Source organism: Balaenoptera acutorostrata, chromosome 10 (genome assembly GCF_949987535.1).
Source record: "Balaenoptera acutorostrata chromosome 10, mBalAcu1.1, whole genome shotgun sequence".
Classification (NCBI taxonomy): domain Eukaryota; kingdom Metazoa; phylum Chordata; class Mammalia; order Artiodactyla; family Balaenopteridae; genus Balaenoptera; species Balaenoptera acutorostrata.
The window spans coordinates 69692535-69715613 of NC_080073.1; the positions used below are offsets into that span (position 1 = coordinate 69692535).

General features: G+C 44.3%; 1 protein-coding gene across 1 annotated transcript; it reads right to left on the reverse strand.

Moving 5' to 3' along the window:
* Positions 1-18310: 18310 nt before the first annotated feature.
* TMEM217B (transmembrane protein 217B) lies at positions 18311-22632 on the reverse strand. Its single transcript, XM_028162752.1, has 3 exons — positions 22155-22632; positions 21841-21874; positions 18311-18347 (listed from the first exon to the last, which is right to left on the reverse strand). The coding sequence occupies exons 1-3, from the start codon at positions 22630-22632 to the stop codon at positions 18311-18313; spliced, it is 549 nt and encodes a 182-aa protein (XP_028018553.1).
* Positions 22633-23079: the final 447 nt, after the last annotated feature.

Consider the following 23079-nt stretch of genomic DNA (forward strand, 5'->3'; position numbering starts at 1 on the left):
TTCAGAGAAACCACATTACAAATGGAGGTTGGTCTCTCAGATCTGCCCTCAAATGCTGAGTTAACACATGAGGTGGCTGAAATACTATACAACCATTATGAAAACAATACTGTGGCAATCCTAGAACTCAGACAAAGCAGTGGATTGTGGACTCATAGACAGCTTGACCTGTTGTCTAGACCTCCCTCCTACCCAGTACAGCGATCAGCTCCACCATACCCCTGTCTGTAGGCATTCATTCTACCTTAGCTGAGTCCATCCTCCTTGCAGGAGAGAAAATTCTTCCTTGTTTCAAGCTGAAGTTTGTCTTATGCTACCTTCCCTTCCTTGGTCCTAGTTCCACTCTCTAACTCTACATGAAACTGATCACTTTCCCATTTAACAAGTCTTCAAAGGGTTTATGGGTATTCATTTTACTATTTTTTTCAACCTTTCTTTCGGTTTGAAGTCTTTCCTAATAAGAAGTCGCAGGAAATTTTTGAAAAAATAAGTGACAAACAAGTGTTTGTCACCTCAGTAAATATTTTCTCTCTCGAATTGGCAAGGACTAAATATAGTAATCAAGAAAGATTATTGGCCTACTTGAAAAAAAAATGTGACTACCAAGTACCCAGCTAATCAGACATCTGTCAGGGGTAAGAAAATGACAGAAGAGCCAGCCAACTTCAGCACTTGGATGACTGGCAGAAGCCTAAAACAAAAACCTTTTTTCTAGGATGTTGTCAGGAATATTTGAGATTATGTCAAAGAAAGTATAGGGCAGTGGGACTTCCCTGGTGGCGCAGTGGTTAAGAATCCACCTGCCAATGCAGGGGACATGGGTTCGATCCCTGGTCTGGGAAGATCCCACATGCCACGGAGCAACTAAGCCCGTGTGCCACAACTACTGAGCCTGTGCTCTAGAGCTCATGACACACAATACTGAGCCCGTGTGCCACTACTGAAGCCCACACGCCTAGAGCCCGTGCTCCGCAACAAGAGAAGCCACCGCAACAACAACCCAACACAGCCAAAAAATAAATAAAATAAATAAATTAAATTAAAAAAAGAAAAGAAAGTATAGGGTGGGCCAGGTACATAGAAGGTGCTACTAAATACTGTCAGTTTTTGTCATTCACAGTAGCTGTGTTCTATAAAGTTGCTGCAAATACTGAATTAGTGAATAGTGAACCACTACTCTTAGGGGAAATACAGGGTTAGGTTCCTGTGAGCCTTTGGGCACAAACATTTCAGGTGTGCTTCGTGTTATTTAATATATATTATTCATCCATTCACATTAAACTCATGGCCAACAGTCCTATAATTCATGCCTGAGGGAAGCTTATCTAGCACATGGGGGCAGTTTTAAACATCAGAGTCACCAACAATAAGCACAAAAATGCCAAAAGCATGGCACTAAATTTACCACAAAAGGACACTTGTTTACAGTATGATAGCTGAAACAAGAAGGCAGTATCACCTTACCCCACCTTAGCCGGCAGCGTTGGGCAAGTCATGCATGGCGGGTGACAAATATTTTGACAATTTGCATACATCTGAAATTACCATGAAAGCACTGTGAATATTGATTTGGGGATGACAAATAAGTTTTAGCGAGAAGGCAAATTGACAAATACAGAATCCACGAATAATAAAGATTAATTTTATCATGATATGGATGGTTGAAGTCCTTGGTGATTAAGGAGTTTTGTTTTTATTTGTTTATTTATTTATTTTTGCATTTAACTTTTCTTTCATATACTTTATTTCTTTGGAGAATCATGAGGTCAGCAAGGTAGATGGTGTTATCCTCATTTTATAGATGTTGAGTGGCAGAGACAAGACGAGAACTAAGTCTTTAACCTTCTGTCTGTCCACTCCAAGCAGGTTTTAGTTTCAGTTACCACAAAATGTAATTATTCAAGCCTACTCAACTGCCACTCAGTTTTGACATCTTCAAATTCCTATTCATCTAGATACTCAGTTAAGGAAGTCTTTTGTTTTTAAACTAATTTATTTTATTTATTTATTTTTGGCTGCATTGGATCTTCGTTGCTGTGTGCGTGTTTTTCTCTAGTTGCGGTGAGCGGGGGCTACCCTTTGTTGCGGTGCACGGTCTTCTCATTGCAGTGGCTTCTCTTGTTGCAGAGCACGGGCTCTAGGCACGTGGGCTTCAGTAGTTGTGGCTCGCGGGCTCTAGAGTGCAGGCTTAGTAGTTGTGGCGCACGGGCTTAGTTGCTCTGTGGCATGTGGGATCTTCCCGGACCAGGGATCGAACCCATGTCCCCTACATTGGCAGGAGGATACTTAACCACTGCGCCACCAGGGAAGCCCTAAAGAAGTCTTTTTTTATACAATGAGTTATTTATATCAGTATGGAGTCATGGATATTTGTTTTATTCTACGGGTTAGAAAATCCAAAACTATGGTTACTTATTGTCTTGCTCAAACTGTTCCAGCTTTGGCCATTGGGAGCGCTTTCAGGTTGGTTCCTGTGTCCTTTCGAAGAGCTCCCATCCTTTTCTGAGCGCTCTCCTACTTCCTGTCACAACAAGATGCCCTAGGCTCATCTTGTGTTTTGCCTCCCCAGCCCAGAATCAACCACTTCTCTAAGGAACCTTGGTTCCTTTTATGGAAGAATGGTATTTAAAAACAAAATCTGGCTTCTAGATGTGCTCAATTGCTCCTGGGGTGTCATTGCTTCTATGCCATCTCAGGGCCCAGAGTTAGGAAATGTATGTACAGATACTGATCCGTGCCTAAACGCAGATCTATTTATGTATCTATTTATGATACCAGTTAAGGAACTTTTTATGAAGGTCCTTCCTATGTCTTCACAACTTAGTATGTACTAGGTTTACAATAAATATTTGCTGAATTGAATTGAATTAATTAGAAACCTAGGGGAACAATATGACGCAGAACAGCGTTTGAGGATTGAAAGAGAGAGCAAGATAAATCTTTGTCACCTGGTGATGCAGAAAGGGCCCAGTCCTGAATCAGAGGTCAGGGGTCAAGGACCAGCTCTTGCTACTTAGGACCTTGAGTCAGTTACCTAACCTCTATGGACCTCAGTTTCCCATGCATAAGAAGAAGGACTAACCGGCCTAAGTGATTCATAAGATTCCTTTCAGCTTGGGAACACAAATCTGATCAAATTGCTCACTTGCTTCAAACATATTTTAAGGGCAGGCAGTTTCTCTATTTTTTTAAACCACAATCCTTATATAATTTATATATGGCCTGATGTGTGTACGTGTGTGTGTGTAAACACATATCCATATATGAACATACATACACACATACACATACATCTGTGTATTAGGGATTGGTTTGAGATACTGTAACAGAAATGTAAGTGTCCCTTAACTAAGATAGAAATTATCTTTTACATAACTTGACTTCTCTTTTATAGTCTGCTTTTCAAGGCTTTAACACTCAAACCACAGCTTTCAGCTCTGGGCCCAAAGTGACTGTTCTAGTTCCTACCATCAAGTCTGTATCCCAGCCAGTGGAAAAGGGAAAGACACACAGGACTGCATACCATTCCTTCAGGAGCAGGACCCAGAAGTGGCACACACCATGGCTGCTCACACTGCACTGGCCAGAACTTAAGTACATGGCCACATCTGACAGCAAAAGAGGCTGGACAATGTAGACTCCTGCTGCATGGCCACGTGCCAACACTTGGGGATCTGAATATTAAAATGAAGAGGAGCATGGATTGATGAAAAACTTGTATCTGCCACAATATATAAAACTCAAACACCATTTTCACAAAATGGTGCTTACTTTTTTTTTTTGGCCACGCTGTGCGGCTTGCAGTATCTTAGTTCCCTGACCAGGGATTGAACCAGGGCCCTCGGCAGTGAGAGCGCAGAGACATAACCACTGGATCACCAGGAAATTCCTGGTACTTACTCTTAATACAGAGAGTATCATATTTCTCTATTTTATTCTAGTCTATTCCATTTAATTTCCTTTTTATTTTTAAAAATACTGGTCTTGTCCTACTAAATTGACTTCACCGTACTTGAATGAATTACAACCCTCATTTTGAAAAACACATCCCCAGAGCAAAGTGCAAATTCCTTGGCACAGTATGGTGGCCTCTTCAAGACATGACTGCCCATCACTCTGCAGCCTCCTTTCTGGCTGCTGCCCACCAGTGCTGTGGCAATCCAGCTGAGCTCCCACCTCCTTGGACACACCATTGTGTCCCCCACCTCCTTGTCTTGGGATGCTTTCTGCCCACCCTCGCCTCCCTCACCCCCCACCTCCAAACTATCAGCATGGCAAATCATCTTTATTGTTCAAAGCCTAACTTGTGTGAAGTCCTTTTTATTTGGCAGCACTGCGAGTCATGCTGGATCTTAGTTCCCTGACCAGGGATCGAACCCGTGCCCCCTGCAGTGGAAGCACAGAGTCTTAACCACTGGACCACCAGGGAAATCCCAAGAAGTATTTTCTTATCCATTAGTCACCTGCAGAGTTGATCCACCCCTCCATGATATCTCTGAACTCCTTATTATCCCATATTGTAATTAATGTTCTTTTTTTGGGGGGGGGATTTTATTATGATATTAGGAAAATTACACTTTAAAAAGGGACATAGATATTCGCTTATAAGAAGTTAATTGTGGGCTTTTAGTTTTCTCACCCTGCCCGTGGAAAGCCGCATTGGTGTGGGATTGTAGGAGGATGTAGGAGTAACTAGCTCTAATAGCTTTCTTTTTCTTTTTCTTTTTTTGATTGAAATATAGTTGACATACAATATTATGATAGTTTCAGGTGTACTACATAATGATTTGACATTTGCATACATTATGAAATGATCACCACAATTAGTCTAGTTACCATCTGCCCCCAAAGTTATTACAATATTATTGACCACATTCCTATGTTGTGTATCATAATCCCCATGACTTATTAATTATATAACTGGAGATTTATACCTCTTAATCTCCACCTATTTCACCCACACCTCTACCTCTCTCCTTTCTGACAACCACCCGTTTGTTCTCTGCATCTAAGGGTTTGTTTTGTTTTTTAGAATACACATATAAGTGAGATCAAGTATCAATAGTGTTTGTTTTACTCTGACTTATTTCACTTAGTATGATACCCTCTAGATTCATCCATGTTGTTGCAAATGACAATAATTCTCTTTTTATGGCTAAGTAATATTCCATTTCGGATATATATATATATATATATATATATATATATATATACACATATATATATACATATATATATGTGTATATATATATATATATATATATATATATATTACACCCTACTCACATGACTGACCTTCCTATATACTTGCCCCTACCCCAGCTAGTGATTATTCTAACTTTTAGATCAGAACATGCCCGCCATGATAGCTTGTCAAAGGGGCGGCGAGGGGCGTGCTCCTCTGCGAGTTTCCCTGGTAACTGATGAGCCAACATGACGTCAATTTCCCCTACACCTGGTAACCTCTCCCCTCCCCAGGGGAGCAAAGACTGCCGCCATGTCCTGCCCCCCTCCCCGCCGTCTGCTGCACGTGGTGGGGAGTTGCTCCAGGACCTTGCTTCAGATGTGTAAGCTCCCCCATCCACTAAACCAGCGGTCCCCAACCTTTTTGGCACCAGGGACCGGTTTCGTGGAAGACAATTTTTCCACGTTCTGGGTGGGGGGCGGGGATGGTTCAGGCGGTAATGCCAGCGATGGGGAGCGATGGGGAGCCACAGATGAAGCTGCGCTCCTTCGCCTGACGCTCACCTTCTGCTGTGCAGCCCGGTTCCTAACAGGCCGCAGACCGGTACCGGTCCGCAGCCCAGGGGCTAGGGACCCCTGCATTAAACCATTGATGGCTCTGTCGCTGACTCTGGCTCTTTCTTCAGTCTTGAATCTGGGCAAGTATAGGCTTTGCGGATCTGTGGGGTGCAGCCCAGCAATTGGTGGAGCAGCCAGGAGACCAAGGAAACTCCTGTGAGCACCGAGATGTCGGGAAATGAGGATGGGGAATGGAAATTTGCGGGGGCCGTCCACTAATGTGGGGTCCAAAAGTTGCAGGAGTGATCCCCAAAGTTGCAGGGGAACGTCTGGGGTGGCTGTCCTTGATGAATGGGGGCCCCCAGGAGAGCACAAAGAACTCATTGACACCCCTAAGTCTGTTGTGGAGATATTGGCTGCCATTGCAGTGGGAAAAAAAAAGTTAGACAATAAGGCAGTGGACACAGCTGTGGGCTGGCCGTTGCTTTTTATGTTAAGAAAGGCCACAGGTGCTGAGCTAACAGCTGAGGCGAAGGTTGCCTTGAGTGCTGATTCATGTTTCTCTGAAAGTGAGGCATGTGAATGTGAGTGAATATGTATTATTGTCTATTACTGTTATTTGTTTAAACTGAATTGGCTATTTAGAAACTGAAAAAAAAAAAAATCCCTGAAAATGGCCAAAATGGGAATCTTTTGCTGTTCTAAAACTGGTTTTTGCATATGCCATTAGAGAAAGTTAGCTTTCTAGAAGGAATGGATATTTCTCTTCCTGTGCCTTTGAGATGTAAATGACCTACCTGGGCTCTCAGGAACTTTAATCTAATCATATGTGATCTCTAAGAGTGAAGAAAAAAAAAAAGCCTTTTTAAACTCTAGCAGGAAAACTGAGATCTCTGGGTCATTTCAAATAGGATAAAATATTGGAACGTTAATTGCTGTCGGGTCTTTGCCTTCTTACAAGAGGAAACTAAAGCATAAGTTTTCCAGTCAGGAAATGCTGGTATGACAGAGTTCACAATTACTTGCTTCTTGATTTTTGCTAGAGATTAAGGTTTTTAAAGGTTAAGATTATAATCAGTCATAATTCTAGTTATTGTAACCAAGTTTTTTCATTGATTACATAGTAATCAGTTGTTGAACTGTGCCTTTTTAAGTCTTTTGTCATTTATAGACAGTTATTGTACTCCGATGCTATTGCAAAGTGCCTCATCTTTTTTTAATTTAATTTTTTTAATTAATTAATTTATTTATTTTTGGCTGCTTTGGGTCTTTGTTGCTGTGTGCAGGCTTTCTCTAGTTGCGGCGAGCAGGGGCTACTCTTCGTTGCAGTGCATGGCCTTCTCATTGCGGTGCCTTCTCGTTGCAGAGCACAGGCTTTAGGCGCCCAGGCTCAGTATTGTGGCTCATGGGCTTAGTTGCTCTGTGGCATGTGGGATCTTCCTGGACCAGGGCTCGAACCCGTGTCCCCTGCACTGGCAGGAGGATTCTTAACCACTGCACCACCAGGGAAGTCCCTAATTTAATTTTTTTTCATTGAAGTATAGTTGATTTACAATGTTGTGTTAATTTCTACTGTTCAGCACAGTGATTCAGTTATACATATATATACCTTTTTTTTTTGGCCGTGCTGCGGCATGTGGGATTTTAGCTCCCCAGCCAGGGATTGAACCTGTGCCCCCTGCAGTGGAAGCGCAGAGTCTTAACCACTGGACCGCCAGGGAAGTCCCTACATTCTTTTTTTTTTTTAATATTCTTTTCCATTATGGTTTATCACAGGATACTGAATATAGTTCTCTGTGCTCTACAGTAGGACCTTGTTGTTTATTCATTCTATATATAAAAGCTTACATCTGCTAACCCCAACCTCCCACTCCATCCCTTCCCCAACCCCCTCCCCCTTGGCAGCCACCAGTCTGTTCTCTATGTCCGTGAGTCTGTTTCTGTTTTGTAGATAGGTTCATTTGTGTCATATTTTAGATTCCATGTATAAGTGATATCATATGGTATTTGTCTTTCTCTTTCTGACTTACTTCACTTAATATGATAATCTCTAGTTGCATCCATGTTGCTGTGAATGGCATTATTTTGTTCTTTTTTATGGCTGAGTAGTATTCCATTGTATATATGTACCACGTCTTCTTTATCCGTTCATCTGTCGATGGACATTTGGTTGTTTCCATGTTTTGGCTATTGTGGATAGTGCTGCTATGAACACAGGGGTGAGTGTATCTTTTTGGTTTAGAGTTTTGTCTGGCTATATGCACAGGAAGGGATTGCCTGAATCATATGGTAACTATATTTTTAGTTTTCTGAGGAACCTCCATGCTGTTTTCCATAGTGGCTGTATCAATTTACATTCCCACCAACAGTATAGGAGGATTCCCTTTTCTCCACATCCTCTCTGGCATTTGTTATTTGTAGTGTTTTTAATTATGGCCATTCTGATGGGTGTGAGTTGGTGCCTCACTGTAGTTTTCATTTGAAAAGTGCTTCATCTTTAAGAAGATTCGTAGGAAAGAGCTTCTGACCAGTACAGGTCTCTGATAAATTTTAGATCATTTGGCTAAACTGGGTAAGAAATTAAAGAATCCTAATGGAAGACCTGATGGCTTCATAAAAAGTTAACTAAAGGATTGGTTACTGAGTGAACTGGTGAATATGGTTATAATTTTTATGGTTTTTATCTGGAATATTACTGGTTTTGATCTGTGCTTTCCAGATATAGGGAAGCCTTTTCCTCAAGTTAGTTATGACTTACAGCAATTTGGTAAACTACATCTGTGGGTAGAATTGAGATATTTTTGTTTTCTCTCTGCCTGGTCCCCCCAGAAATTGGAGACCCTTGGGTTCTGAGCAGCCTTATTAGGTGAATGGGAAAGACTCTTCTGGCAGGTGCAGGAATCTTAATATTTTGAGGACCTCTAGAAGAGAGAAATCCACTGAGGCAGGGCCTTATGGCAGGCTTTTGGCCTGCTCTGATCATTATTATTCCTTTCTGTCTACTAACTTTGTGTTTTGTTTGCTCCTCTTTCTCTAGTTCCTTTAGGTGTGAAGTTAGATTGCTCTGTTTGTTTGTTTTGAGATTTTTCTTGTTTCCTGAAGTGGACTTGTATCACTATAAACTTCCTTCTTAGAACTGCTTTTGCTGCATCCCATAGATTTTGGATCATTGTGTTTCCATTTTCATTTGTCTCCAGGTATTTTTCGATGTCCTCTTTGACTTCTTCAGTCACTCATTGGTTGTTTAGTAGCATATTGGTAGCCTCCACGTTTGTGTTTTTCACAATTCTTTTCTTGTAGTTGATTTCTAGTCTCATACCTCTGTGGTCGGAAAAGATGCTTGATATGAGTTCAACCTTTATACATTTATTGAGACTTGTTTCATGGCCCAGTATGTGTTTTATCCTGGAGAATGTTCCATGTGCACTGTAAAAGAATGTGTATTCTGCTGCTTTTGGATGGAATGTTCTATATATATATATAAAGTACATCTAATCTAATGTGTCAGTTAAGGCCTGTGTTTCCTTATTGATTTTTTGTATAGATGATATATCTATTGATGTAAGTCGGGTGCTAAAGTCCCCTACAATTATTGTGTTACTGTCAATTTCTCACTTTTTATTTATTTATTTTTAGCTGCATTGGGTCTTCATTGCTGTGTGTGGTCTTTCTCTAGTTGCAGCAAGCGGGGGCTACTCTTCGTTGCAGTGCACGGTCTTCTCACTGCAGTGGCTTCCCTTGTTGCGGAGCTCTAGGTGCACAGGCTTCAGTAGTTGTGGCTCACGGGCTCTAGAGCACAGGCTCAGTAGTTGTGGCGCACGGGCTTAGTTGCTCCGCAGCATGTGGGATCTTCCTGGTCCAGGGCTTGAACCCGTGTCCCCTGCATTGGCAGGCGAATTCTTAACCACTGCACCACCAAGGAATCCCTCTCCCTTTATTTTTGTTAATATTTGCTTTATGTATTTAGGGGCTCCTATGTTGGGTTCATGTATATTTATGATTGTTATATCTTCTTGTTGGATTGATCTCTTTATCATTATGTAATGTCTTTCTCTGTCTCTTGCTACAGTCTTTGTTCTAAAGTCTATTTTGTCTGGTATAAGTATTGCTACTGCAGCTTTCTCTTCATTTCCTTTTGCATGGAATACCTTTTTTCATACTCTCACTTTTAGTCTTTGTGTGTCATTAGATCTGAAGTGAGTCTCTTGTAGGTAGCATATATATGGGTCTTTTTCTTTTAATCCATTCAACCACTCTATGTCTTTTGATTGGAGCATTTAGTACATTTACCTTTAAAGTAATTATTGATAGGTATGTACTTATGGTCGTTTTGTGTTTTCTGGTTGTTTTTGTAACTCTTTTTGGTTCCTTTCTTCTTCTTTTGCTCTCTTCCGTTGTGATTTGATGACTATCTTTAGTGTTACTTTTGGTTCCCTTTCTGTTTTTTTGTGTGTGTATCTATTTTGGTTTGTGGTTACCACAAGGTTTGTATACAACAACATATATATATGATTATTTAAAGTTGATGATCTCTTAAGTTCAAATGCATTCTAACAATGCTGCATTTTTACTCCTCCTTACTCACTTTAAAATTTTTTTCACCTCATGTTTTACATCATTTTGTTTTGTGTGTCCCTTAACTACTTATTGTGAATAAAGATGATTTGACTACTTTTGTCGTTTAAACTTTCTACTATCTTCATCAGTGGTTGATCTACTACCTTTATGTTTGCCTTTACCAATGAAACTTTTCCTATCGTAATTTTCATATTTCTTGTTGTGGTCTTGTCTTTTCTGCTTAGAGAAGTCCCTTTAACATTTTTTATAAAGTCGGTTTAGTGGTGCTGAACTCTTTTAGCTTTTAGCTTGTCTGTAAAACTTTATCTGTCCTTCAAATCCAAATGATCGCCTTGCCGGGTAAAGTATTCTTGTTGTAGGTTTTTTCCTCTCATCACTTTGAATATATTGTGCCTCTCTTTTCTGGCCTGCAAAGTTTCTTCTGAAAAGCCAGCTGATAGTCTTATGGGAGTTCCATTGTATGTAACTAATTGTTTTTTCTTGCTGCTTTTAAGATTCTCTCTTATCTTTAATTTTTGCCTTTTTTTTTCTTTAAATAAATTTATTTTATTTTATTAATTTTATTTTTGGCTGCGTTGGGTCTTTGTTGCTGTGCGTGGGCTCTTCTCTAGTTGTGGCGAGCGGGGGCTACTCTTCGTTGTGGTGTGTGGGCTTCTCATTGCAGTGGCTTCTCTTGTTGTGGAGCACGGGCTCTAGGCACGTGGGCTTCAGTAGTTGTGGCATACAGGCTCAGTAGCTGTGGCTTGCGGGCTCTAGAGCGCAAGCTCAGTAGTTGTGGCTCATGGGCTTAGTTGCTCCGCAGCATGTGGGATCTTCCCGGACCAGGGCTCGAACCCATGTCCCCTGCATTGGCAGGCGGATTCTTAACCACTGCGCCACCAGGGAAGCCCGAATTTTTGCCTTTTTAATTACAACATGTTTTGGCATGGACCTCTTTGGGTTCATCTTGCTTAGGACTCTCTATGTTTCCTAGACCTGGATGCCTGTGTCTTTCCCCAGGTTAGGACAGTTTTTAGCTATTATCTCTTCAAATAAGTTTTGAGCCCATTTCTCTCTGTCTTCTCCTTCTGGGATCCCTATAATTCAAATGTTAGTATGCTTGGTGTTGTCTCAGAAGTCTCTTAAGCTAGCTTTATTTTTTTAATTCTTTTTTTCTGTTCAGCTTGGGTGATTTCCACTTCTCTGTCTTCCAGTTTGCCGATCCATTCCTCTGTATCATCTAAGCTACTGTTAATTCCTTCCAGTGTTTTTTTAAATTTCACTCATTGTATTCTTCAGCTCTCTTTGGTTCTTCTTTATATTTCTAACTCTTTGTTAAAATTTTCACTGTGTTCATCATCCATTCTTCTCCTGAGTTCACTCTGCATCTTTATGATCATTACTTTGAACCCTTGATCATGTAGATTACTTATCTCTACTTTGTTTAGTTCTTTTTCTGAGGTTTTTGTCTGTTTAAACATATTCCTCTGTCTCCTCATTTTGCCTAATTCTCTGTATTTATTTATTTTATTTTTCTTTCTTTTTAAAAAAAATCTGTGTTTATTTCTATGTGTTAGGTCAGTTACATTTCCTAATCTTGAAGAAGTTGCCTTATGTTAGAGATGTCCTATGGGCTCCAGCAGCACACTCCCCTCTGGTCACCAAAGCTATATGCTCTGGGGGTGCCCCTTATGTGGGTTGCATGGGTCGTTCTGTTGTGGTGGGGCTGAGCACTGTGGGCATGCTGGTACATGGGGCTGGCCCCTGGCCTTGTTGGCTGCCAGGCCCTGCCTCATGCTGTGACTGCTGGCCTCCTGGTTGAGGGGGGGTGGGTCCCAGGGCAGCTGGCTGCATGGCCTGGGGGTGGGGTCTCAGGGCTGGTGCTTCCCTCCCCCCATCCCCAGTGCTAATAGACTAGAGAGAGGACTCCAAGATGGTGCTTGCCAAGCACCAGTGTCCTTGTGGTAGAACAATCTCCCTAAAATGACTTCCACCAGTGTCTATGTCCCCAGGGGGAGTCCCAGTTGCCTCCTGCCTCTCTGAGAGGCTCTCAAGGTCAGCAGGTGGGTCTGACCCAAGCTCCTTTCATATTACTGCCTGTGCACTGGAACTCAGAGTGTGTGAGATTTTGCATGTGCCCTTGAAGAGCACAGTCTCTGGGGAATTCCCTGGTGGTCCAGTGGTTGGGACTCCGTGCTTCCACTTTTGGGGGCCAGGGTTCAATCCCTGGTCAGGGAACTAAGATCCCATAAGCTGTGCTGCCAATAAAAAAAAAAAAAGATCAGAGTCTCTGTTTCCTACATCCCTCCAGCTCTCCTGAAAGTAAGCCCTGCTAACCTTTAAAGTCAGATGTTCTGGAGGCTCATCTTCCCAGTGCAGGAACCCCAAAGTGGGGAACCTGATGTGAGGCTTGAACCCTTCGCTCCTTAGGGAGAACCACTGCTGTCGTGATTGTCCTCCCGTTTGTGGGTCACCTACCCATGGTGTGGGTCTTGGCTATACAGTATCTCTGCCTCTTCTACCCATCTCATGGTGGTTTCTTCTTTATATCTTTAGTTGTAGAAGATCTTTTCTGTTAGTCTTCAGGTTATTCTCATAGATAATTGCTCTGTAAATAGTTGTAATTTTGATGTGCCTGTGGGAGGAGGTGAGCTCAGGGTCTTCTACTCTGCCATCTTGGCTAGGTCTCTCACAATTAATGTTCTCAGCTGTCAGCTTCTCCTCCTACCTTGTGAGCCCCTCAAGGGCAGGAAAGCAGGTCTCATTCATCTTTATACCACCAGCACCTTTCTCAAGATCCAGCACAAAGTCCAGGTCCAATGCACGTTTGCTGAATTGACCAAAAAAATGGGAGATTTCTTTCAGTGGTGGAGGGGGAAGGCTGCTCTGATTCCCTTAGGCTGAATTAGTTCTACCTCTGCTTTGCTCCCCTAATGCTTTCCTTGAGCCTCACACAGTGGTTATGATTAACTGCGGGCATCTGGAGCCAGGCTGCCTGGTTAAAGTCCCAGCAGTGCCACTTTATGTGTGACTCTAGAAAAATAACATAACCTTCCTGGGCCTCAGTTTCCTCATCTGTAAAATGGGGAAAACAATACAATTTACTTCATAGCATTGTTGTGAGAATTAAATGAGTTTATTCATTTGAATCAGTACCTAGTAAACACTCTATGAGCATAAGTTATTATGGTCTATCTATCTATTTATCTCTACTAGATTGTCAGCACCTGAAGAGAAGCTTTACATTTCCCTCGGTGCTTTTTGTACAAGACTTGCTCAAAGTAGCGCTCCATAAATATGCTGAATTTAATTGGCAAGTCACCTGGATATCCATACCAGTATCATTTCCATATCTGGCTAGCCTAGTAATAAAGGGCAGGTCAGTGAACATCTAACCAAGTGTAACTTACTCAGGGAGACATAGCCAAAGGAAACCAAGCCTGACACATCTATTCAAATTCTTTGAGCAATTTATCAAGCATGGCAGACAAAAGGAAACTTGTGGACTTGTTTATTAAGATTGTCAACAATTGTTTGACCAAGTTCGAACTACCCTGAGTGAGGAAAAAATGTTTTGTCATGAATATGAAGTTGGCTTTGCCCTGGAAAACAGCAAGTAGGGTTAGATGGGTACTTCTCTGTTTAAATGTGGGGTATGCCAAAGTGGAGAGCCGGCTTTCGCAAACCCCCATATAACTCAGAACCCCTTGTAGCTGCAGGAAACCAGAGACCTTTCCAGGTATTTGAGGCAAAAAGGGATTGACTAAGGAATTGGTTCCTTCTAAATCTTTGGAAGAGTACAAGAGGCTTTGTGCTAGGCCTCTGGGATGACTCCTGGAATAACACTGCTGAACCTGCCTGCCAGGAGAGCTGCTGCCACCACCCGCCTCGGGAAGGTGGGAATCAGGAGGCCACCTTTGGACTGTTGATTTCCAGAAAACACCACCACAATAGCAACCCAGGGATCAGGAGGCTACAGCTGCCCACAAGCTAGTGACCGAGCACTGGAACACTGATGCAGAGAAAAAGGTTGACTCTACGACCTTGTTTGTCAGAAGCAGTCAAAGGTGGCAGGAAGATGGCCTCTGCCTCACTTCTACCTTCTCAAGTTCACAATCCATGTCCAGCCTGTAGGACCACAGCTGCAAGGGAGGCTAGAGCATTTGGTTTTAGCTTTCCCTTCTGAGGCTAAGGAAGGTACTCTAGAGGGTTTGAGAGGGATGCTGGACCAGTTGATTAACATATCCCCCATGCCCTCATTCACTGTGCTCCAGTCACTGGCTTTGTGGCTGTTGTCAGCACACACCAAACTTTTCCCCCATGCTTGGATCTTTGCATTTGCTGTTCCCTCTGCTTGGAATATCTTTCCCACAGATCTTCCGAGTCCTGTTAAGCATCACTTCCCCAGAGTCATTCCTCATTCAAAGACCTCCTAGATGGCCTCACCTCCCTAGAGAGACATTCCTCATACAAAGACCTCCTAGATGCCCCTCTCCACTGGCTTGGGCCTGTTTCTAAAACAGTGAATCGCAAGAGGATGGAATTACTAGGCTAAGTCTCACTATCTGGGATAAAACTCTATTATATCACCTTGCTTTATTTTATTCCTAGTACCTATTACTAACTGAAATTATTATATATACTTATCTGTTCACTTGTTTATCACTTGTCTTCCCTCCTTAGAATGCAAGTTTCATGAGAGTAGGAACTTTATTTTCTTCATCCCTGTGGCCAACATCTAACATACCTGATATATAGCATGCACTCAATAAACATTTGTTGAACAAACCACTGAAAAATAGAGAGAACATAGCACTTTGGACTTAACCTCTGTTACCTGATTTATCATATAATATTGTAATTACTCCCTCACAGGCACTCTTCTTGGTTCAGAGCCAAGACTGCATCTTGTTTTTTTATTTTTGCTTCACTTCTTAGCATAATGCCCAGCAAATAGTTGACAAGCCCTGCATTTTGATGAATGGATAAATGAGAAAGAAGGCGTGAATGCACATGTTAAGGAAGCAAGGGTGTGTTTCAGGATGTAAGAAAGTGGGGAAGGAGGTGGCTATTGCAGAAAAGTGATTAAATGCTAAATAAAATCATCTCAATCAGGCCAGAAAATGCAAGAGATCCTCAGATCAGAGTGAGAGGCAGATGGGGTCAGGTTGAGTTCAAGGTAGCCAACAGGAGGCTCAGCCTGGGCAGAGGAAGATGCCAGGAGCTGAGAATCCTTGAAAACAAGCTGCCGAGTGTCTACTAGCAGACTTGATAGGATCTCTCGTTTCTTGGACACTTTTTTTTTTTTCTTGGACACTTTTTACAACTACTTTTTTGCAATTCCTTTGAATGGGATCCTTTTGTCCCCCTAAAACTCTGAGAAGCAAGACGGCCGTAAGTTCCATTCTCCACATCATTCATAAAATACATCTTGTCAGTGTTGTGCTATGGGGCAAGAGAAAAACCAAACATCCCCTTTTAAAAAAGATGCATTCTGGAAATTTCCTGGCGGTCCAGTGGTTAAGACTCGGTGCTTTCACTCCTGGGGCCCAGGTTCAATCCCTGGTCAGGGAACTAAGATCCCGCAAGCTGTGTGGTGCGGCCAAAAAAAAAAAGTGCATTCCAGTGTTGCCTCTCATTGGATAGATTTCTGAAGGGAAAAGGTAGCCTTCGTAGTAGGCAAAAGAAAATTTTAGAAAAATATAAAGCCTTAAAAAGTTTTTGATCTTTTTATATCTTTAATATGTAAGTTATTTCTGACAATCACCAAATAATTGTTTAACTCAGCCTTTTACATATACACAAACGTGCAAACACACAACATACACAAATACATACAAACATTCACAAACACAGATACACAGACACACAGAATCACATGCACGAACACACAAACCTAAAGTGAAGCCCTTGTTTATGAAACAAAATTAATACAGTCAAAAGATATTTGTAAGACCTGTTTCCCACGGAAGAAAATCATAATTTATTGCATTTTTTAAAAAATTTAAGCATTGAAAATGGTAAAAATCTATTTTACTAACAACTGGTGAGGGGCCGAGGGAAGAGGAAGGAAGCTTAGGAGAGTTTCACCAGGCAGCTCGCCCTGTGAAAGGCTGTCTTGAAAAGTCAGGAGCTCAGCCTTCATCACCACCGCAGCCTTACCTAGGGGCCGGCTCTCAGGGGCCCTCATTAACCACTTGCTGGGTGGGCAATTTGATAGGAAAAAGAAAAGTATAGCATCAGTCTGTGCGTAGAGGCTGATGATAGAAGAGACCGAAGAAAGGAAAAACGAGGGCTTCAAAGGCTGAGAATAGTAGCAATCGATGTGGGGACTTCCGGGGGAAAGAAAGCAGGGGGAATAGAGACCCAAGGCCCGGAGGAAAAAAGAAGTAAGACCTACAGAAATGTTTACACACCTTGAAACCAGTGGGGAGATGTCAACACGGAACGAAGTCTGTACTTCGTGGGACATTGGACTTACAGGTGACAGCATGAGGTGGGAAAGACGCTCGGAACTATTCAGTGGTTATATGTTTAAGAGCAAGCGCCTTCCGGGAGCAGCCAGCAGAGGCCGTGGGAAAAGGGGAGACGCTCTTTTCTCTGGGGAAGTTCGAGCCTGCTTGCTTCCTCTTGACACCACCGTTCCCCTGTGCAGAGACCCTTCCTTCACCCTGAGGTGGAAATGATGAATACGAGTGCACAGCTCTACTGTCCCAGGGTTTTCTGCACCTTCTCAGGCTCCCACCTTTCCAGTTCCTCCCCTCCCTTCTCAGGGCTAAATCAAACTTTCTTCTAGGACTCAGCTTAAAGGTCTCCTCCTCCAGGAAGACTTCCCTGACTCTCCAACCTCCTTCCTTCTGTGGCCCCCAGTGCTTCCCTCAATACCTATCATACTGGGTCCAAATGGCCCTGAATGACCCCCACCCCTCACTAGGTTGGGAACCCCTTGAAATGTGGGCTGTTTCTTACTTTTCAGGGTATCCCCCCGTTCCTAGCTCAGGGCCTGCTACACAGTAGATACTCAGCAAACCTAGTGAAGAAACGGAGGACGGAAGGCCAGAGATCTTCACAGGGGTGGGTGACAGCTCTCAGAATATTGCCCTTCCCAGGGACTCCTGCATTGTTTGAAAGTCTTGTTTTAGGCTTGGTAAGGTGGCGCTGGGAGATGAGGTGGTGTTTCTAGTGTCAGCAGCTGGTGCAGGGAAAAGGATTAGGGAAGGAGGAAAGGGACAAGGAAGCTGATATTCTTGTATCCTTTGTGGGTATTTTCCCATGTGTAACTGTCTACAGTCTTCACCAGAGTCTCCAGAAGTGAGTGAGAGAAAAAAAGGAGTAGGAAGAGGAGGCCAAAAGAGCAGTAGTAATTTGCCCGTCACCAGCCCAGCTACCGTAAGCATCATTTCGAAAACAAGGAACAACAGGACATTCTATTCTGCTGAGGGTGCAGGCCCATTCATTCCACAAATATTTATCGAGCACCTGCTATGTGTTGGGTGTTGTTCTCGGTGCTGGGAAAATAGCAATGAAGATAATATGGTGCTTATATTTTGGCGGGAGATAACTGTATATAGTAAGTCAGGTGATAATATGTGTTATGGAAAAAGTAAAGCAGGGTAAGTGGGTTAGAGAGGGGTGGTGGGAGGGGCTGCTTCACATAGGTTGGTCGGGAAGCCCTCTGTGATGGCTTTTAAGCAGACCCCTGAAAGAAACAAGAGGAAGCCAGTGGACCCCTGGAGTAAGAACATCCCAGGCTGAAGAGACAGGTGCAAAGGCCCTGAGGCTGGAGTGTGCTGGGTGTGTAAGAGGAACTGCAAGGCAGCCAGGGCAGCTGGAGCAGAGGGAGGAAGGGCAGAATGGTTAGGAAGGAGATTGGAGGGATGACAGGGAACTGGATCACTTAGCACCCAACATTCTATGATGGGGACTCGGGATTCTTCCTCTGAGTGTGGTGGGGAGCCCTGGCAGGATGTGAGTAGCAGAGTAGAGGGAGGAACATGATCTGACTTAGGTTTCAACAGGATCCTTCCAGCTGCCGGGTGGAGAACTGACTGCAGAGAGAGCCAGGGTGGTGTCAGGGAGACCAGTTAGGACGCTGCTACTGCAACAGCCGGGGCAAAAGACAGTGACAGCCAGGGCCAGGGCAGTGGGAGGGGAGGGGATGAGAAGTGGTGGGATCTAAATGCACATTGAAGGTGGGGCTGACAGGGTTTTCTGAGGAGTTGGGTGAAGGCTGAGAGAGAGAGAGAACCCAAGGATGATTCCTGGGTCCTTGACCTGAGCAACTGGAAGGGTGGAGGAGGGAAAGACTGGGCGTTAGGGCAGCTTTACGGGAGAAAAACCACCACAAGTATGGATCGCAACACGTTTTGAGATAGCCACTGAGCACACGTATTACTTATCAATTGCTTTGTAACAAATTACCCCCAAACATAGCAGCTTAAGAGAACACGCATCTGTGTCACAGTTTCTGTGGGTCAGAAACCCCGGCGCAGCTGGCACAGGTCCTCTGACTCAGGGGCTCTCACCTGCAGTGGAGGTGTCCAGCTGGGGCTGTGGCCCCCCTCAAGACTCAACTTGGGGAGGATCTGCTTCCAAGCTCACTTAGGAGGCTGTTGGTAGGACTTAGGTCCTTGGGGGCTGTTGGTTAGCAACGTCCTTCCTAACCATGCCAGCCTCTCCATCGAGATGCTCCCAGTGTGGCAGCTGGCCTCCCGTGGAGAGAGCGAGCAACCCTGAGGTCATCGTGGTTTTGTAACCTAATCTTAGCGATGACATCCTATCACTTCTGCTGTGTTTTATTTATTAGAAGAGGGTTGCTAGCCCAGGCTGCACTCAAGGGGAGGTGACGAGTGTGAATATCAATTGGCAGGGACCTTTGGGAACCATGTAGAGGCACCTGCCACAGCAAGGAGGCGATTGGACCAACAAGTACAGATTTCAGGGAAAGGTCCAGACAGGAGCTGTCCATATGGGGGTTACCCATGACGGGCCTGAGCCAGGAGAGCTGGGAGTGACCCAGACAGAGAAGAGAAGGGGACCAAGGACTGAGCCTGGGAGCTCGTCAATGTTTGGAGGTCAGGGAGATGCAGAGGGACCAGCAAAGGAGATGGAGGAGGGCCAGTGATGTAGGTGGTGAATGGAGAGTGGTGGCCCTGGTGTCCCATAGGCCAAAAGAGACCTGTTTGCAGGACAGGGAGGGATCAGCTGGTCAAAAGCCATGGAGAGGTCTGGCAAGAGAAGGCTGAGCTCAGGATTGGGCAGCATGGAGATCAGCTTAACAAGAGCTGTCTCAGTGGAGTGGAAGGAGTTCCAGAGAGAATGGGAGGCTGGGAAGTGGAGATGGACACAGCACTTTCCAAGGACTCTTGGTGTCGAGGCGCGCACAGCCTTGTATCTTGGAACTCTGTTTCTCTCTCCACCCCTTCTACACACACACACACACACACACACACACACACACACACACACACACACACACACACGACCTTCCCACTGCTACCCCAGCTGGGACAGGGGATTAGAACCCTGAAGTTGGCCTGTTTTGGTTTTTGTTTCTGGTACCAAGTTACACATTATGAGACTAGGGTGGAGACACATGCTGTTAATCCTCAGTCATCAGCTTGAGGTTCCCTAAATCCCCAAATCAGCCACCCCTAGAGGATCTGGTTTAGAAGGCAAACAGCACTAAACAAAAGCTTATTGCTGACTGCCATCTGGTGGTCATTTTGGGACCTGGCCTGGATCTAAATCTGTCCCTCACAGGGTGGTGGGAAGAATTGAGCGAATTGTTATAATACTACCTGGCACAAATTGTGTTCAGTAAAACTGGGCTGCTGTCATTATGCTCATGGTTTGGAGGAGCATGGTCAAAACAGTGTCCCTGACTTCACTCCCAACATTTTTTGAAGGAAAAGGAATTATTCTAAAAAGAGGTCCCTCTTCTTATCCTGGTAAAAGTAAGAGTGCTTCAGGGAACCAAGTTGGACAGTCATATAAGAAGTTAGATAATCTAGGGACTTCCCTGGTGGTGCAGTGGTTAAGAATCCGCCTGCCAACACAGGGGACATGGGTTCGAGCCCTGGTCCGGGAAGATCCCACATGCCGCGGAGCAGCTAAGCCCGTGCACCACAACTACTGAGCCTGTGCTCTAGAGCCCACAAGCCACAACTGCTGAGCCTGAGTGCCACAACTACTGAAGCCCGCGCGCCTAGAGCCCCTGCTCTGCAGCAAGAGAAGCCACCGCAATGAGAAGCCCGTGCACCGCAATGAAGAGTAGCCCCTGCTCGCTGCAACTAGAGAAAGCCCGTGAACAGCCAAAAGCAAAACAAAACGAACAAACAAAACAAAAACTATACAAGGTGGTAAATGTAAAGAGCTCTTATTAAAGGTGCTCTCCATTAGTTAATAGTAGTGGCATACCAGCTCTCAGCGCTGGGGATGTGTTGCTTTAAAATAGAGATTCTCAACTGGGGGTAATTTTGCCCCCCAGAGAACAACTGGCAATGCATGGTGATATTTTTGTTTGTCACAAGGCTGGGGGATGCTAAAAAAAAAAAAAAAAAAGGCTGGGGGATGCTACTGGCATCTAGTGGGTAGAGGCCAGGGATGCTGCTAGACATCCTGCAGTGCACAGGACCCCCCTATGAGACAGAATTATCCAGTCCAAAATGCCAATAGTGCTTGAGTTGAGAAATCTTGGAACTTTTTTTTTTAAATTTATTATTTATTTATAAATTTATTTATTTTATTTATTTATTTTTGGCTGCACTGGGTCTTAGTTGCTGGGCGCGGGCTTTCTCTAGTTGCGGCTCGCGGGCTTTCTCTAGTTGCGGCGAGCGGGGGCTGCTCTTCATTGTGGTGCACGGGCTTCTCATTGCGGTGGCTTCTCCTGTTGCGGAGCACGGGGTCTAGGCGTGCAGGCTCAGTCGTTGTGGATCGCGGGCTCTAGAGCGCAGCCTCAGTAGTTGTGGCGCACGGGCTTAGTTGCTCCGCGGCATGTGGGATCTTCCCAGACCAGGGCTCGAACCTGTGTCCCCTGCATTGGCAGGCGGATTCTTAAACCACTGTGCCACCAGGGAAGCTCGGAACTTTCTTAAATGGGGATTCTTCTTGTCATGTTATGAACCAACATGAGGAATTGCTTTCTGAACATTATGAGGAAAGCAGAGTGATGCGTGAAGTTGGAAAGGGGGTCTACAGTTATACTCAGGAGTAAAATGAGGCTCCAGATTACTGTGCTCTGCGATATGGTAGCCACGAGCCAGCCGCATGTGGCTATTGAAACTGCAAGTAATTAAAACCGAATAAAATTTTAAATGTGATTCCTAGATTGTAATAACCATGTCCCAAGTGCTCAGTAGCCACATGTGGCTAGTGGACAGCGCAGATGTAGAACTGTTCCATCAGCACAGAAATTTCTATCAAATAGCACTGCTCATAAAGGATTCAGCAGAACCAGGCATCAGTGGGGCAATCCACAAGAGAAAAGTTAGAAACTAAGGATGTGCAGAGAGGAGGGTGCAATGAGAGACAACAGGATACACCAATGAGATGGTTAAGTAAGCACAGAGGCGGTCTATAATTAAATGCCAAAACAAGTCACAAATACACATGTGTAATAACTGATCCACACAACCCTCCCTCCCCCAAGGGTCATTCTTAAGCGCATAAAACTCGAGAACCCGGAAACGGCAAGGAGAATCGGCAGAAGGCGGGCAGGGAAGGGGGAGCCACCGCTGGAGAGCGCCGTCCCTCTCTCTCCCTTCTTCCTGGCACAGTTTAGTTTAACTTGCGGTACAAGGTTCCCAGCCCGACAGGTGGCCACGAGTCAACTGTACTGACAGAGGAGCGTTTGCAGCGGCCTATCTTGCTTAAAGTCTTGAGGTCCTTGTAAAGGGAGTACGCATACTTGGTGACGAAGGGCAGACAGAAAAAGTGCAGGATCATTCGAGAGACCTGGAAAATCAAGTGCAAGTACTTCAGCTCCCTGAACTGCTCTTTGATGGTCCCGTTGGTGAGCAGGACCACAGAGAAGCTGAGGAGCTCATAGGTGATGATCCACATGGTGTAGCACAGCAGCCCCACGTAGTTGCTGATGTGGATGCAGTAGAGGAACAAGGAGCTGACCATGAGGGTGATGGTGGATAGGCAGATGTTGATGTTCTTCTTGTAGGTCGTGACCCAAGAGACTAGCTCAGACTTTGTCTCATTGTAGATGCTGAAGTTGTCCTCGTAGCCAATATATGCAACCTCGTTCACTTCAAAGATGAGGAACTGGATGGTGTTGAGGATACAGAAGATGCCCATCATGAAGGAGAACTTCTTGTCATTCATTTTATACTTGTTTTACCGGACCATCGGCTGCAGAAAAAAAAAAAAAAAATTGTGGAGATACCTGACAAGAGGGCAGTGCTAGCCCAGGACAAATCCTCAAGCCACTAGATGTAAATGGAAGAGCTAAGAGTAATAAGGGTATATAGACAGACAATGGGCTGGAAGTCAAGGGACACGGGCTCTGACCCTGCTCTGCCTCACTAGCTACAGGTGAGCACATCACTGGGAAGTGAGGGCATCACTGGCCTGGAATAATCTTCAGGTAGCTCTGCTCTTCCAGCGGCAGCCATGCTTTAAGGTGGCAAAAAGGGTACGCCTGTTGGTGTCAGGCTTGTGGGAATTAGGAAGTTCCTGTATCTGGAATAATGGTAGAGTCAGTTCTGGGCTCCTCTCTGGGATATTCGTTTCTCCGAAGAAACACATTTTCTCAGAAAACTAGCATGGCTC

Bases quoted from the DNA above. Each gene is read 5' to 3' on its own strand.
- TMEM217B (XM_028162752.1), bottom strand. From the start codon at position 22,632: ATGAATGACAAGAAGTTCTCCTTCATGATGGGCATCTTCTGTATCCTC. The intron at 21,875-22,154 runs GCAAACGCTCCT...ATTTAATTATAG, and splicing joins TTTAAGCAAGATAGGCCGCT to ACCGCCTCTGTGCTTACTTA. The intron at 18,348-21,840 runs GTATCCTGTTGT...CTCTCTCTGCAG, and splicing joins TACTTAACCATCTCATTGGT to TCAGTTCTCCACCCGGCAGC.